This window comes from Haliotis rufescens, unplaced genomic scaffold, assembly GCF_023055435.1.
Source record: "Haliotis rufescens isolate VD_foot unplaced genomic scaffold, xgHalRufe1.0.p SCAF_3, whole genome shotgun sequence".
Classification (NCBI taxonomy): Eukaryota; Metazoa; Mollusca; class Gastropoda; order Lepetellida; family Haliotidae; genus Haliotis; species Haliotis rufescens.
The window spans coordinates 11,609,879-11,625,380 of record NW_025964001.1 but is presented as its reverse complement, the minus strand read 5'-3'; the positions used below and the strand labels follow the sequence as shown (position 1 = coordinate 11,625,380).

General features: G+C 40.9%; 1 protein-coding gene across 1 annotated transcript in view; it reads right to left on the bottom strand.

The window, feature by feature from the left end:
* LOC124146616 (TATA-box-binding protein-like) overlaps positions 1-11,817 on the bottom strand; it is a 39,834-nt gene extending 28,017 nt beyond the window's left edge. Inside the window, exons 1-7 of the mRNA XM_048403746.1 lie at positions 11,333-11,817; positions 9,947-10,116; positions 8,077-8,256; positions 6,228-6,291; positions 5,874-5,977; positions 5,008-5,102; positions 3,710-3,717 (exon numbers count right to left, since the gene is read on the bottom strand). Coding sequence (XP_048259703.1) covers positions 3,710-3,717; positions 5,008-5,102; positions 5,874-5,977; positions 6,228-6,291; positions 8,077-8,256; positions 9,947-10,116; positions 11,333-11,398 — 687 coding nt within the window. The 5' untranslated portion in view covers positions 11,399-11,817. The remainder of the gene's footprint in view (positions 1-3,709; positions 3,718-5,007; positions 5,103-5,873; positions 5,978-6,227; positions 6,292-8,076; positions 8,257-9,946; positions 10,117-11,332) is intronic.
* Between the last annotated feature and the right edge of the window lie 3,685 nt (positions 11,818-15,502).

Sequence of the window (15,502 nt, the reverse complement as noted above, 5' to 3'; positions counted from 1 at the left end):
AATTAAGGAGGAAAGCACAAAGGGATGCATGTCTTAGATGTTTACCATTTTTGGTAAAACCCGAGAGAACGGGTATTGTGCCCACAAACCTAGAAATATAACCAGGCCAAACCTGATATTCGAACCCATGCTCAGAGATTTCTAGCTTTCCCAAGGGACGCAACTCTGCACAACTTACTGCAGCATCTGACAGCGTAAATGTTTTAAGTTTCAAAAAGTTACCTCCCCTGCACCAAAAATATCTTATGCATGTGTGTAGCCAAGCAAGTGGAGTTACAGGTGGCGCCCTCCACACTTAAATACCCCAAGCAACAAGGCTCATCTAGTGCTTGCTAGCACATTTTTATTGTTGTTGTGTATATTCCACATACTATATGTTGCTATGTGAAGACGTAAATCCAAGGGCGCAGGGGCCAAGATGCCGATCATTCTAGATGCACTATAAACTACAACCAATCGGCACCTTAGACAACCGGACCACCCGCTCCCCCTTAATATTGATGAAACCTCCACACAACAGTGGGCAGTGATAACAAGCGACTAGGTGCACACGGTTCACAATTGTCAGGATAATAAAGTGAATATTATTTTGACCTTTTTATTTTCAAAATTATACAATATGTACAAATCATTGAAGCACATGCAATGAATGATATACTCCTCTGATTGAAAGTAATTTCTTCAACCATCTTCAGATCCATTCAGTACAAGCAGGGCTCCTGGCACAAGAGTGAGTATGGTTTTACGCTGCTTTTAGCAATATTCCAGCAGTATCACGGCATCCTGCCACAAGAACTGTCAGATATCACAATCTCAGATTCAATGCCCAAAAATAGGAGCAGAACATATGGAATAGGAGTGTGGACACATTGTACAAGCCATGGTGTGTCTGTTCCTATGAGAAACAAATGCTGAACATGGACATCAGAGTTTTGAGAGTGTATTACAAAAAAATACCTTAAAATATTGTTAAACTCAATAAACTAAAGTTTAAGGTTTGTACACCACAGTAATGAGTTCCCATGATATCTAGAAATGTACTGCAAACAATAAATACAAATTAGTACTAGTTTTGCTTGATTGACATGTATTGAAGATTTTGTTGTGAACAAGAGCTCAACATAATACATTTTCATCAAGTTTGTAGCAAAAAACAAAACAAAAAGAGTCTTGACAATTGTTGAGATCATCAAATTCATAGCATGATTAGCCAGCATATTGATTGTTCATCTTTGTGATATGATGTTTTACTTATTTAGACTAGTTTTATGCATCTCTGTATTGTCTGGTGCAAATAGGTTTTCATGTCAACATGCACCCGGTGCAAATGGGTTTTCATGTCAACATGCACCTGGTGCAATTAGGTTTTAATGTCAACATGCACCTGGTGCAACTTAAATCAAGTTCCTTTAATCGAGCCCTGCACCCACATCCTGCTACAGACCTGTTCCCACTGGCAAGATCTATGCCCCAGATCATGTGAATGAAAAGAGATGTACCATTTAGTATTTATCAAGCAAACATATTTCACTGTAGTCTTGAGCTACAGTACCGTTGATTATAGTCATATGAACAAATCAGGTGTTCCTTCACTCTTGAATTACATATATATCTCGAATCTATTATAATAAATACCGTATTCAACGTAATAAGCGCCCAGGGCGCTCTCAAAATTAGAAATAGGGGGCTCTTATTAGAATATTATTTTGGTGAAAAGAGAGTTGAAAGATCAGAAATTTCGTGGTTTATGCTGACAATCTGAAATGTTTATATTCGACAGGTATATTTTTCCAGAATTGAATTGCCCGCAATTAAGGGTGCATATAACACACGAGTGCGTATTATATGTGAATAAATAAATCTTGTGTACATTGATTAATCGGAAGGGGTGCTAATTTGGATTGTTCATTAGCCAATATATTAGCAAATATCGCCATGGGCGCTTATTAGAGTGGAGCGCTTATTACGTCGAATACGGTACTCTGATCCCACTCGCCGTCAAAGTTCGTTTGGAGAAGGACTCAAATAGCAAAATGCTAAAAATAGCCATCCAATCAAATTACCTTCATGACAGGAGCAGTGGAGGCTGTGACATCATTTTCAAATTGAAGCTTTGGTAGCAGTGGGTCCAGGATATTTATATAAATAGGATTGAGAAATAATACACTGGATAATTGAGGTGGGAGCAGGGACATGATTCCCAGGATTTCACAGCCAAACACTTCAGAAACTGAGCAACAAACAAATCAGAGCTGCATACCTTCATTTTATGAAAAGAGAAGATGAGATGGCAAGAACTATACTGCTCAATATTTCATAAGGCGACTGTGAGTGACCCGGACACCAGATGGGGACTGAATGCTGACTATTAAGATTTGGTGAAGGTGAAGGTGATGGCAAAGATCTCAAACAAAGGTACTTGATATTGCCATGGAGCTGAACTTTGACCTCCACAATTCACAGATCCATAAGTACTTGGCCCCTCAGTATGAAACACTTAAGGCATCCCTATCAAGTTTTGAGAATCATATTTCTTGTTATACAGTAAAATGAACTAAATCAGTATTCTTGCATCTTCCTGAGGCAAGAGAGTTAACTGACTACAAAAGTCCAGTTTCCACCCTTGTCGAACTAGGCTGGTATTATGGAGTTACATTTTGGCTGGACTAACGAGTCTATGCATAGTCCAATCAAAATCGCGCACCGAAATCGAAATCCGGTTTGTAAACTGTCGTGCAGATTTCGGTCGACTGCAGGATTTGCAAAGCATGTGCACCACCAACTCGTTGTCAGCAGATATTTTCCAAATCTTTTCATGTTTTTAATCAATGTGCTCACGTGATTTGATGCATTTCGCGATGTAAGACCCATTTTATCACAATAAAGATCTTGATTATCGATCAGATCGTCCTGACTGGGCGCCACCATTGTGTGTGAAGCAAACGCAAGTGATACGAATGGTGGAATCTGATTGGTCCATAGGAGAGGCTTAGAAGGGACATAGCTGTTAATAGCCACTGGTGGCACTACGATCGAGCCCAGTAATTCCAGCCTAGTTCGGCAAGGGTTGAAACTGGACTTTTAAAGTCAGTTAACTCTCTTGCCTCGGGAAGATGGTATTCTTGTTTCAGCTGGTCTATTTCAGTGTAAAGATGGGAAAAACTTTATTTCATTTTGTTAGTTTCAACCACTGCCTCCAAACATAGCACTTTCATACAAAAATATTCAAACAGGAGACAGCTTCCTCTGACGAAGTCTAGCGCCACCATGACACACACACTTGAATCTCCAATGTTGCATGATAAGTGACAGAACGTCAATGGACACTCCACATCTGACACGCGACTGGTGTCACGTCTCTGTACTCCCACTGGGGACTTGGACGATTTCAAATATGTAGACTGGCATTATTGTTATGTATCCACATACACTTTGTTTATTGTATCCATGGAAACCAAGCCCAAATGGAATGATCTGTGCAGTCACGTTAGTCCGCAGAGCCTGCATAACAACCACTTCCATGGTAACAAGCAACTACATACGTAGCCATGGTAACCATGTATCCCAGTGAGACCGGAAGGGATTTTTCGACTGCTACAGATTCACTCTGTAACACCAACATCTAGCAGGCCTTCAACCAGTGCTATTTCCGGAAACCTTTCAGGATGGGGTAAATATTCTCGAATGCATCATAGATTTCAGTTCTTACTTTCGCACCTGAAACAAAAACACTCCAGTGTCAAACTTCAGAAACATGGAAGAGTGAGTGAGAGCAAGTGTTGCTGAGTGCTCAGCAGTATTTCTGGTCTGTAAATAATCCATCTGGACCAGGGTCCACTTGCACAAAGCGATCTAAGCGCTACGACTTTCGTAAGTCTATGTTAAAGTATGGCAGTTATGATCATTGTAGCGCTAAGGTCACTTTGTGCATGTGGACACTGGCCAACTGAATTGAGTGGCGAGACTCTGTGACTGATAATTGTCCTCGTAACCTGATGGCAAGGGGTGCTTATAATATCAACCACTGGTTTCTCTTGGCCAGATTATTTACAGACTGGGTTCAGCTGGAATACTGCTGACAGCAGCAAAACACAACAAACAAACACTTACAATACATTGTTTGATAGGCATTACTTAGAAGTTGACGGATGACAAAGTAGACACAATTTATGGATAAAAACTTCTTTCATACTGTAAAGGTGACATTTTGGTATAGATCCTTACACCATTGTCAAGCAAGACGACGGTATAAGGATCTATACCGAAACGTCACCTTTACAGTATTAAAGAATTTGTTATCCATAAATTGTGTCTACTTTGTTACGTACATTACAGCATCTCAGCTTAGCAATAGGGAAGGGAAATGGGTATGCTGCTGACAAACCCCAATACACGATCAGAGGATCCTGGCACAGCCAAGGGATGTAATGTCCCAGTCTGATTAACATGTTTAACAATATCTAAGAAACAAAGGGTTGTGATTAGCTTTTTCTATCCTTTTTTGAACATTGACGGGCCTTGTACTGTATCAGAAAAGGTATGCTTTCCACGAACAAGAACTGAGTTTCTAAATGATATCCAGCAACATCTAACTTGTGGATGAAAATGGCTCATTATGTGTGTGTTGGTGATGATATTCTAGGTTAACTTGCAAAGTGTGACATTTTGTCAAACAGTTAACAATCACATCAATTATAATAACAAACGAGAGGGGGGCACGGGTGGCTCAGTTGTCTAAGGCGCCGTGATTCGCTGTGCAGAGTTGTGTCCCTTGGGCACGCCAGAAACCTATGATTGTGGGTTCGAATCCTGGTTCGCCCCAATTATGTTTCTAGGTTTGTCAGCACCATACCCGTGCTCGTGGGTTTCACCGAAGTGGTAAATGTCTTAGACCTGCATCACTTTGGGCTTTCCTCCCACATTAAGCTGACACGCCGTGATATAACTGGAATAATGTTAAAAGCGGCGTTAAACCCATCTCACTCACTACAACAAACGAGAACATACCTGTTAATACAACCTTTCCAGACACAAATATGAGCAACACAATTCTGGGTTTGACCATTCTGTAGATGAGCCCCGGGAACAGCTCAGGCTCGTAGCTGAAAGGAGAATAGAAATCCAGGACATTTAGTGTTGTCCGCCATGTTTGGGACTGACATCTATCAAGGTGGACATGTACTGTACCATATCTATCATGGCTAGGAGTTACCTACACTGATTCCAGGCTTGTTGCCATGGTTTTTTTTGTTGAAACCGTGCTTATTGTTTCCTGCATTTTCTAATGTTGCCAAGTTAAGATTACTTATCATGCTTATGTTAACACTTTTGTATGAATACATACATAAACTGAAATTAAAGTCAAACAAGAGTCAACAGATGACATATCCCCCTCTAGCACACACCCCCCCACCCCCCACCCAAACATGCCACAGTTTAACATGAAAACCCCAATCAGACACAATATACTGACTCCAAGCCGACCAGTCCTTGTATTAGCCCCTTAATGCCAAGTGCCAGACAGGGTAACAACAAGTACCATCTTGTAACGTCTTTTGTTCTTGCGGCTGGGGATCGGACCCCGGATCTTCTGCTAGCTGGGCGGACACTCTACCACTAGTCCACGGAGGTGGTCCACTTTAACATGGACACAACACTCTAACATGGACACATTATACTGACTGAGCCAACCAGTCCTTGTTTTAGCTGACCAGTCCTTGTTTAATCCCATTTATGCTGAGCGCCAAGCAGGGTAACAACAAGTACCACCTTATAACATCTTTTGGTATGATGAGACCAGGGGATCGAACCACAGACCCCCCACTTTCTGTGCAGACACTCTATCCACTAGACCCCAAAGGGAGGCAACTGACCTGGAGAACTGACTGTGTGTTAGGACCAGGCCCTCGAGTCGGATGGGAAACTTGACGTCACAGCTTCCTACCATATTCTGAATTTTAAAGTCAAGGAACTTGGCCTGGGAATAGAAAGTACATTCATAAACATGATAAATGATTTGGCTTTTAAAAAACATGTTTTGGGGGTCCAATTTGCATCAAAGGTTCATTTATCATGTTTATTTAGACACGTGTGGTCTGGTGTTTAAAAATATAATCCATCACTTTTAAATGTATTTTATTGCATGTATAGTGAAACAAAGTTGCATCCCAATTGTCATTTCACCCCATGTCACCCTCCATGCTCGCAAATCATTATCGAATACTCACCGGGAAGCCAAGTTTCTGGACAATTCTGGCATACTTCCTTGCTGCCAGCTTGGCTTGTTCTTCACTAAAAACATAAAACAGTAGAAAATATATACACACAAACTGAACTATGCATCAATTTGTTGAAATACCGGAGTCTAGTGTACAGGTCACAACAACTGAATATTAACCAATGTAAAATCATCATTCACAGCAAACAGAATCTAGAGGCCTGAAGTCAAAACACGACATTGTTTAACCATATTCACTGACTTGCAAGACTCATTTTACATGTTTAATTTTTTTTAAGTACAGTTGAACTCGAATGTCTCGAATCCCTGGTTGTGTCAAACTGGCAGTTCAGTCACAGCAAACTTTATCCATATATACTATTCTACTCTGGATGTGTCAAATATCCAGTTGTCTCAAACTCAATTCAGCTCACAAGAGCAACATTATTTCCGTACAAATATACGTCATGTCAAAGGGGGTGCAAAAGATTCTGATAAAAAGAAATAACAAGTATCATTTAGGACAACGATGTTGACAGCAAATAGTGATGCCTAGAACAAACTTCACAATAACAAAGGTTCACAATGACCAAAAATAACTTTTCAATATGGCCACCATGTTTATACTCAGATTGGAATTCTGTGTGTAATTTTCAAAAACAGCATAGCTGAAATCATTCATACAGATATCAGCTCAATAGGCCTTGTACTCTGAAATTGTAGTTTCAGAGGAGGTCGAAAATGTGATAACACCAAGAAAATGGGGGTACGTGAAAGCCAAAGGTTGTAGCTGGATCAAAAATCAAAATGTAAAAAACAAGTATATTTAATTCCGAAAAACCACAAATATGCTGCATACCAAATTTCACAATGATACATGCATATAACAGTGTCAGAAATAGCTGACTTGTAGTGTTTGAACCACCGATAAATCGTATTATTTTCTGGTTCCAACAAGTTACAGGGTTTGACTGTAATGTTGCATTTGTTGTAAAAAAGAAGTTGCATGTCCATAAAACTATCTTCCTTGTTCATATTTGTCCTAGTCAGTCAGCATGTTGTCATTTAAAACAAGATTTGAACTCTTCTGCTGGAATGTCTAATGTCAGGAACACCATGTGATGAAGTAAATCTAGTATGAAGTTTCATTTTGGACTCAACTACTTTACTGTTTGTGCAACATGCTGTAAATCTTGAAATTAATGTGAGTGTGAATTAAAAACGAAAAATGCGAGTGGTCTCCAGCAGTCTAAACAGACACAACTCTTCGTCAAAGGCCGACACGACCCAACGTGAACAGATAGGCTTCACCACACTCCTCAGATCTACGGCCTTTGTCTTGTCATCTGCCTTCACGTTTGTTGACACTTTCTCCGAATATCAATCAGTGAACTCTTGTTGGTACAATTATTTTATTGCCTTGGAACTTCCTTTATGTCAGTCACAGAATAAACATGTTTTTATGAAAATACTGTTCATTGCTTTTACGGAAGTGCTCAACTCAGTGTTAATAAGTGGTGCTGTTTAAGGTTTCATTGGATTAAGGTAAGGATGTGTATCACTCCACTGGAGATGGAGTGGGGGGAGTCGCATTGATACTGAGTCGCATTTTTGGCTAGGGTCAGCAGTCGTATTAATTTGGAGACACATTAATTTCAAGATTTACAGCATTTAAATTCCAGGAAATATAACTTGCCCTGTCAGATTGTAAGGAGATTCAGAAGCTGGAGTAAAGGATTTATGGACATGGACCTCAGAATCTTCAGCTTTTAATATTCTGGTGTCAACCCAAGAATTTTGTCAGAAACTCTTGCAACATGACTGCCAGTGTGTAGCAAGACACAGTGTAATGTACATACCTTTTGGCCCCTGTACACACCATCTTTCCTGAACTGAAAATGAGAGCGGTGGTCCGCGGATCTCGTATCCTCATGATGACGGCTGCAAAACGTTTGGGATTGTACTCAGCATTTCTGGCTTGTAACGCTATCTTCTTCAAGTCTAACTTGGTGCCAAGGTTGACTGTACAGACGATATTCCTGAAACAAACAGAATACGTGACTCTTCCTGTCCCTACAGCAGGCAAATAGGACTCATGTGTTATGTATGTGTGAGTGAGTGAGTGAGTATGGTTTTACGCCGCTTTTAGCAATATTCCAGCAATATCACGGCGGGGGGACACCAGAAATGGGCTTCACACATTGTACCCATGTCGGGAATCGAACCCGGGTCTTCGGCGTGACGAGCGAACGCTTTAACCACTAGGCTACCCGACCGCCCTGTTATGTATGTGTAATTATTATTTTGTCTGCCATGTGTTTAGTACATGGAAAGAAGGATTACAAAATGACTGGGGAAATAGAGTGAGTGAGTGAGTGAGTTTTGGTTTAACGCCTCTTTTAACAGTATTCCAGTTATATCGTGGCGCGTCAGCTTAAGGTGGGAGGAAAACCCGAAATGATGCAGGTCTTAGACGTTTACCGCTTCGGTAAAACCCACGAGCATGGGTATGGTGCTGACAAACCTAGAAACATAATCGGGGCGAACCGGGATTCGAACCCACAATCATAGGTTTCTGGCATGCCAAAGGGACGCAACTCTGCACAGCAAATCGCGGCGCCTTAGACGACTGGGCCACCCGTATGAGTCAGTGATGAGTGATTTGGATCTAACGCAGCTTTGTGCAGTATTCCAGTTATATCACAGTGTCAGCTTGATGTGGGAGGAAAGTCTCAAGTGATGCAGGTCTCAGACCTTTGCCACCCATGAGCACGGGTATGGTGCTGACAAACCAAGAAACGTAATTTGGGTGAACCAGGACTCCAACCTAAAATCATAGGTTTCTGGTGTGCCCAAGGGATGCATGATGATTTCAACATGATGAACAAATATTTTCATAACCATAACTTCATGTGGATTTGTTTGAAATACATCATGTGGCCATGACACAGATACAGAGATCCAGATAAGCTTTTGGTGTTGTGGGTATTTTACCCATGCATTTTAAAATCATTGGGTATCATTAATTCTATCTGTGTATTCAAATTTCTGTTACCCACTACTTTTTACACATGTGGGTATTTAAGTTCAATATTTAAAAACACTATTCAACTAGTCCCTGCAAACTGGTGTCGTGTGGGTTCGAGAGCTTTATAGGACTCAAAAATACCACGATACTTCCACAAGAAAGTGTGATGGTAAATGATCATGATGTAACTGTCATCGTGGAGTTTGGCAAGGTTGACGGAATGCCAACTTATAATTTCAAAATAAGTTGCTCATTTGCTAATCGAATACGCAAGGTTACTTCACAATATTTTGATGATACGCACAAGTTTTATTTTTGTAGCGTATCTGTAATGTTCGTTACGTATTTGATACGCTTGGATTATATTTTACTGCATATTTCTGCATTTCTGATGCGTATTTCACGCAGATACGCAGCTTATCTGGAGCTCTGCAGATAATATGAATGGACTGAACAGAATGCCAGTAATACTAATAAGATGGCATGTCTCAATGTATATGTATAGAAATGCCCGCCAATGCTAAAAAGGCATGATAATGTACCCATGTGTTGAGAATAAGCTTTTCTTGGAATGAGCACTTGATCATGTTGATGGCTACCATTAAATAGAGTATTTAATAATAATAGCAATACAAGGATAGATTGAACAGCAGCTAAATATATTAATATTATGTCACAAACACTGCAACTCTGAGACTTACTGTAGCTGTGGTCGAATGCCTGATCCTTCTGATGCAGGTGTGGCTGGAGTTCCGGGGGTCATGGGACCCCCTGGGGTGGGTGGGTATAAACTGACATTTGAGGGTGGGAGCATAGGGTTGGGTGTGGCCCCCAAGCCATATCCACTGAGTGCTGGAGACATAAGTGGACTCTGAAACAACAAAACATATGTTAAATACAAAAAAAAGAAAAGATTTGTCTGTTTGTTTGGTTGTTGTTTAACGCCGCACTCAGTAATATTTCAGCTATATGACGGCGGTCTGTAAATAGTGAGAGAATATGGTTTTACGCCGCTTTTAGTAATATTCCAGCAATATCACAATGGGGAACACCAGAAATGTGCTTCACACATTGCATCAATGTTGGGAATCGAACCCGAGTTTTAGGCTAGACAAGCAAACCCTTTAACCACTAGACTACCCTATCGCCCGTCTGCAAATAATCAAGTCTGGACAAGATAATCTAGTGATTGACATCAAGAGCATCGATCCATGCAATTCGGGATATGATGACAAGCATCAACCAAGTCAGTGAGCCTGACCACCAGATCCCGGTAGTCGCCTCTTACGACAAGCATAGTCTCCTTTCACAGAAAGCATGGGTTGCTGAAGACCTATTCTACCCCATAACATTAGAAATTGGCACTAGTCCTATAACTGCCAAATAATATCAAAAGGACAAGTAGAAAATTTGCCATTTTTAGAGGTTTTGCTATATGTTATCATTATAAGGACTAGCTGGCTAAAACTGTTTGTTTCTACCGTTGCCCTGGATCTTCACGGATAAAAAAATATAAGACCATTACCATGACTACATTACAAATACTGCAAGTTTTCAGAGGAACTTCCATCATGTTCACATCACTCGAAATTAAGGGTTGTCCAAAGGGAATTGAGGCCTTCTCTAGCGACGCCATAAATCTTTAACTTTCAACTTTAGGCTTATGACAAGGACCCCGTGACTTTCATGTTTAATTTTTGAACATATTTTAAACATTTGTTAACATCAGGACACAAAAAGACATAGCAAACAAACACAGGGATGAGAAACTAATTAAACTTCACCACATGTCATTGTGTTATGTAAGTTAAAACGTTTTACCATGTTTACCAAAGTCATGAACCTAAGGACCCCTAAGTCTTCATATTGTAACAATATGGACAAGACAAACACAGCTTGACTTTCAAACACTGGATGTAGGGGCCTATATGAGTTGTGAAATGTGTCTATTAAAGGTTATTTTACTGGTTATGAAGGGAAAGGTTATCAAGGACAGGGACAAGCAAGAAGTGTCTTCCTGACTCATCTGTCTAACTGTATTGTCAAAACGCTTTGAGGATGAGACGCTATGGGACTGCATATCATACCTGTGCTTGTTGTGGATTCGGAGTCAAGCCAGTCCCATACGAGGGGAAACCACTACCATCCATCATTGTGGTTGGTTGGACCAGCGGTAATGTCTCCTAATCTGGTCGAGGTGAGACTATTCTCTCCCTTTATTCTCCAACGATGACTACAACACACTCAGTTACAATATTGAATCATGTTGCAAAAGTGCTAAACATATCAGATCAAATCCATTTCGCAGGGTTTTCAACACGCCGGTTCACACGATACAGGGCCACGGTATTTTGAGATCGAACAATTGTCTCATCTAACTCCCATTGACTCGCATATATTCATCTGGTGCCCTTATCCGTGTTTCAAGAAATACATAATATGTGAACAGTTTCAGAAACACTAACTCGCACCAAAACAATACAAGATACAGTCGTGTAACACACAATTGTCAACTCTTATTGCGCGATTGCATGCATTTACACCGGATGATGGAAATGCTCCAAAGCAGCGCATGCTACACGTTTGTCAAGAAAGAAAATTGATGTAAATATATGTTGTAGCAGGCGTCGCGCAACTGATAACGCATACCAGTTCAGAGACTACCGCTGTTAGGAGTTTTTCATGCCGCATGTGAAAAAGAAAATAAACTATTTTTTTACACTTTGATGTAAAACCATTGAAGTTTTGCATCTTAGATTAGAAGAAGTCCATGGGTGAAAGAATTAGCGAAAACTGATTTAAGCATCATGACAACTGTTTTGAGTAGGAGACATGCGACATTGACTGGTTATGCGACATGTTGTTCCCATGCGCTTCACTGGGTTGTTTGAGACGGTACCCAGATATTATTTTTACGTCAATAACCTTTATCACAAAAATACAGCTGCGAAAAGAAATACGGATGTGTTGAACTGTAAAACGAATTAAAACAGATGGTGATAAGTAAAATTATAAGTTCATTACGTGAGTCTCTTGTTCTGGCACCTAAATGTTGACAAGTTCTTGTGTACATTACCACTGTTGGGCAATGAAAAAATTAGAAAACATCATGTATACAAATGTCTGTCTACGTAGATACCCAAAGGTTGGGTGGATTATATAATTTAAATACCCTTATGATTCAGGTAGTGTTTCTTGCACGGAAAAAAAACGCCCTCCTTAATTATTATATTGCTAATGATTACACCATGTTGTGTGTTGTTAAATCGACACCTACTTCATTTATATACCAATGGAAACAAATAAGAGAGCGATGAAAAATATAGGGATATAAACTACATTTGTCAGTACATTTGAAATAGCGCCCATGTAAATTCAACACGTTCGAATAAAATGTTGAGATGTGTTTGTGTGCATTGTTTTCAACGCGTATTTAGTAGACAGGGCTGGGAACCCATGATAGCATATCATGTTACTGTGTCAACAACTAAGTGTCCCCTTATATATTTCCACAGTATATTACAACCTGCCCCACAGCATATCTAAAAAAACACACTTTCGAACAAGAATTGACCTTGGCCTCTACACTGAAATAAACCAAACACACTCAGACCAACCAGACCGATCAGAAAATTAATACAGGCCGTGATTGTCTTTTCGATTAGTTTCATAAAATATGTTTTGACCTTTTCAGATTTAAGTAAATCTAGACAACACTGAACGGTAGGCGACTTTGCTTGCCGCAAGAGGCGACTAACGGAATCGGGTGGTGGCTGACTTGGCTGATGCATGTCACCGTATCCCAATTGCGTAGATAGATGCTCATGATCTCAATCACTGGAGTGTCTGGTCCAGACTCGATTATTTAAAGACCGACGTCATATAGCCGGAATATTACTGAGTGCAGCGTTAAACAACAAACAAACGATAACACTGTTAAATGGGATGATTGTACGGCGCTTTGTTCGAATTGTTACCGGAACTGGCCAAGGCAGTGTTGACACAGGTGTGCGCCTTCCAGGGTTGATCTGTTAAGACGGGAAGTTTGGCTTAGATTCCAGAGACTCGAGATCCGAAATAAAGATGTGCAATCCTAATTAGCACCCTAGATTATATGAATAAATAAGGCATTGGTTAAATCTGCCTGTAACTTCCCACCTGCACTATGCACGGATTATGCGACCAGGAATGAGTGAGAGACAGTAGAATGCTGCTTTGAACATTTGAGCAGTATTTCAGTTATTTCACGGGGCGTCAGCCTAGTGTGGGAGGACAGACCTAAATGGCAGCACATGCCTTAGGCGTTGTCAGCTGTTGGTGAATCCTGTGAACACGAGAACAGCTCTGACAGACCATCAGAGCGACACTTTGAGCCACATTATATCTAAGGGGTGCAACTCTGTTTCGACACCGAGCGTCCCGTGTCCCGTGAGTATATGACACCCAATGATGTTTTGTAGCATGAAGCGCAGAAACTCAGAAAAGGACAGTGCGTGGTGTGAGTGTGGTTTTTCGCCGCTTTTACAATATTCCAGGTATATCACGGCGGGGGACACCCGAAATGAGCTTCAAACATTGTACCCATGTTGGGATTCGAACCCGGGCCTTCTGCGTGACGTACAAACGCTTTAACCACAAGGCTACCCCACCGCCCCTCAGTGCTTGGGTGGATTGGTAATCAATTGTAACGACACTGCATAACCATGTTAATCAGTTAAGGGAACCCGATATAAGAACAGACAGTATATACTGTGACATCCCCTATTTTCGAACGATACTAGCTGTTCCCTGTTAAATCGTCCGGATAAACACATTTCAGGATGCTTTGTTTGGTTGTTGCAATATTCCAGCTGTATGACGGTGTAACGTGTATCGGGTCAGACAAACCAGCGATTGATACTAGCAGCAGCATTCCCAGGTATTCCCACGCCGTCAGGTTGCGATGACAAACAAATATCCAAGTCACCGAACCTGACAATATCATATAGTCCTAGCCGCCTCTTATAATCGAAAAGTTCCTGTCCTCATAGCAGAATTCTAATAAAGATGTGATGCGAATTGGTACAGAGGAAGAGACCAAGGTCCATCACCTTGAGACCGCCTCCGTGGTCTAGCGGTAGAGCGTCCGCCCGGAAAGCGGAACGTCGGGTGCTCGACATATATACAATAAGACGTTAAAAGATGCCCCCTGTAGTTACCCCGCCTGACGCTCGGCACTACGGGGCTAAAACAAGGACTGGTCGGCTCAATACGCCCGTGCACACACCACAATTGGCAGTGGCTGCAACTGCGTGGTATGGCTTTGAATTACGTCCCCTTGCCTCTTACTCTCCTGACCTAGCACCCTGACTTATTGTCTCTACTCTGTGTACTCAAATAACCATGAGCTGAAGCCTTCTATAGGACAGGGATAGCAAGCTGCAACAACGCTGGACCAAGAGATTGGAGATTATTTTGCAAAATAGTGTGTCACAGATGGGAGATTTTGCATAGAGATTAGATATTTTGTAACAGCTTCAACTGCAAGAACAGATATGTTTTTATTTAAAACTATGAGCCTGAATTTTATTTGAAGCAAAAAATATACCTTGCAATAAATGTAAGTTTTGTGGCAGGCAATTGATTTGCATAATTATTTTTTCAAGAATTCTCAGGGACAATATATTTTTTTCGATACAATACAATTTCGATTGAAAACAGCTGAACCGAACCAGTAATCAAAGCACCATTTTCATTGTGACGTCACAGCTAACGTCATTACCCACGATATTCGATTCATCGTCCCGAGGCAAGAGAGTTAACTGACTTTAAAAGTCCAAACTGGACTTTTATAGTCGGTTAACTCCCTTGCCTCGGGAAGATGTAGTCGATTAGAAATAGCATCCTTATAAGGCAAAATGCGTTACATAGGTATCTCTTACAGATATTCCTAATTAAAGACTTTCGACAATACGCTTTTTTTCACATTTCATTTTCATAGATCGAAGATCAGCTGAAAAATGCGATGCATAAGGTCTCATGTATGGCATAGTAGAGTATGTCTCCACTGATTCTATATACAGCATTTGATCACTGTGTTGTTGAGGAGACCGTGAGATATCGCTTCGTGGAAGGTCTGGGGACCCGTTACCTTTAGTCTCTGGCCTTATGGTGATCGTCAGATCATGCCTTGAAAGACAGGGTAGAGTTACGCTTCAGCGAGGTGAATTCAAACCCGAACACTATCTGTGTCATGTAGTGGATGTTTGTCAATGACG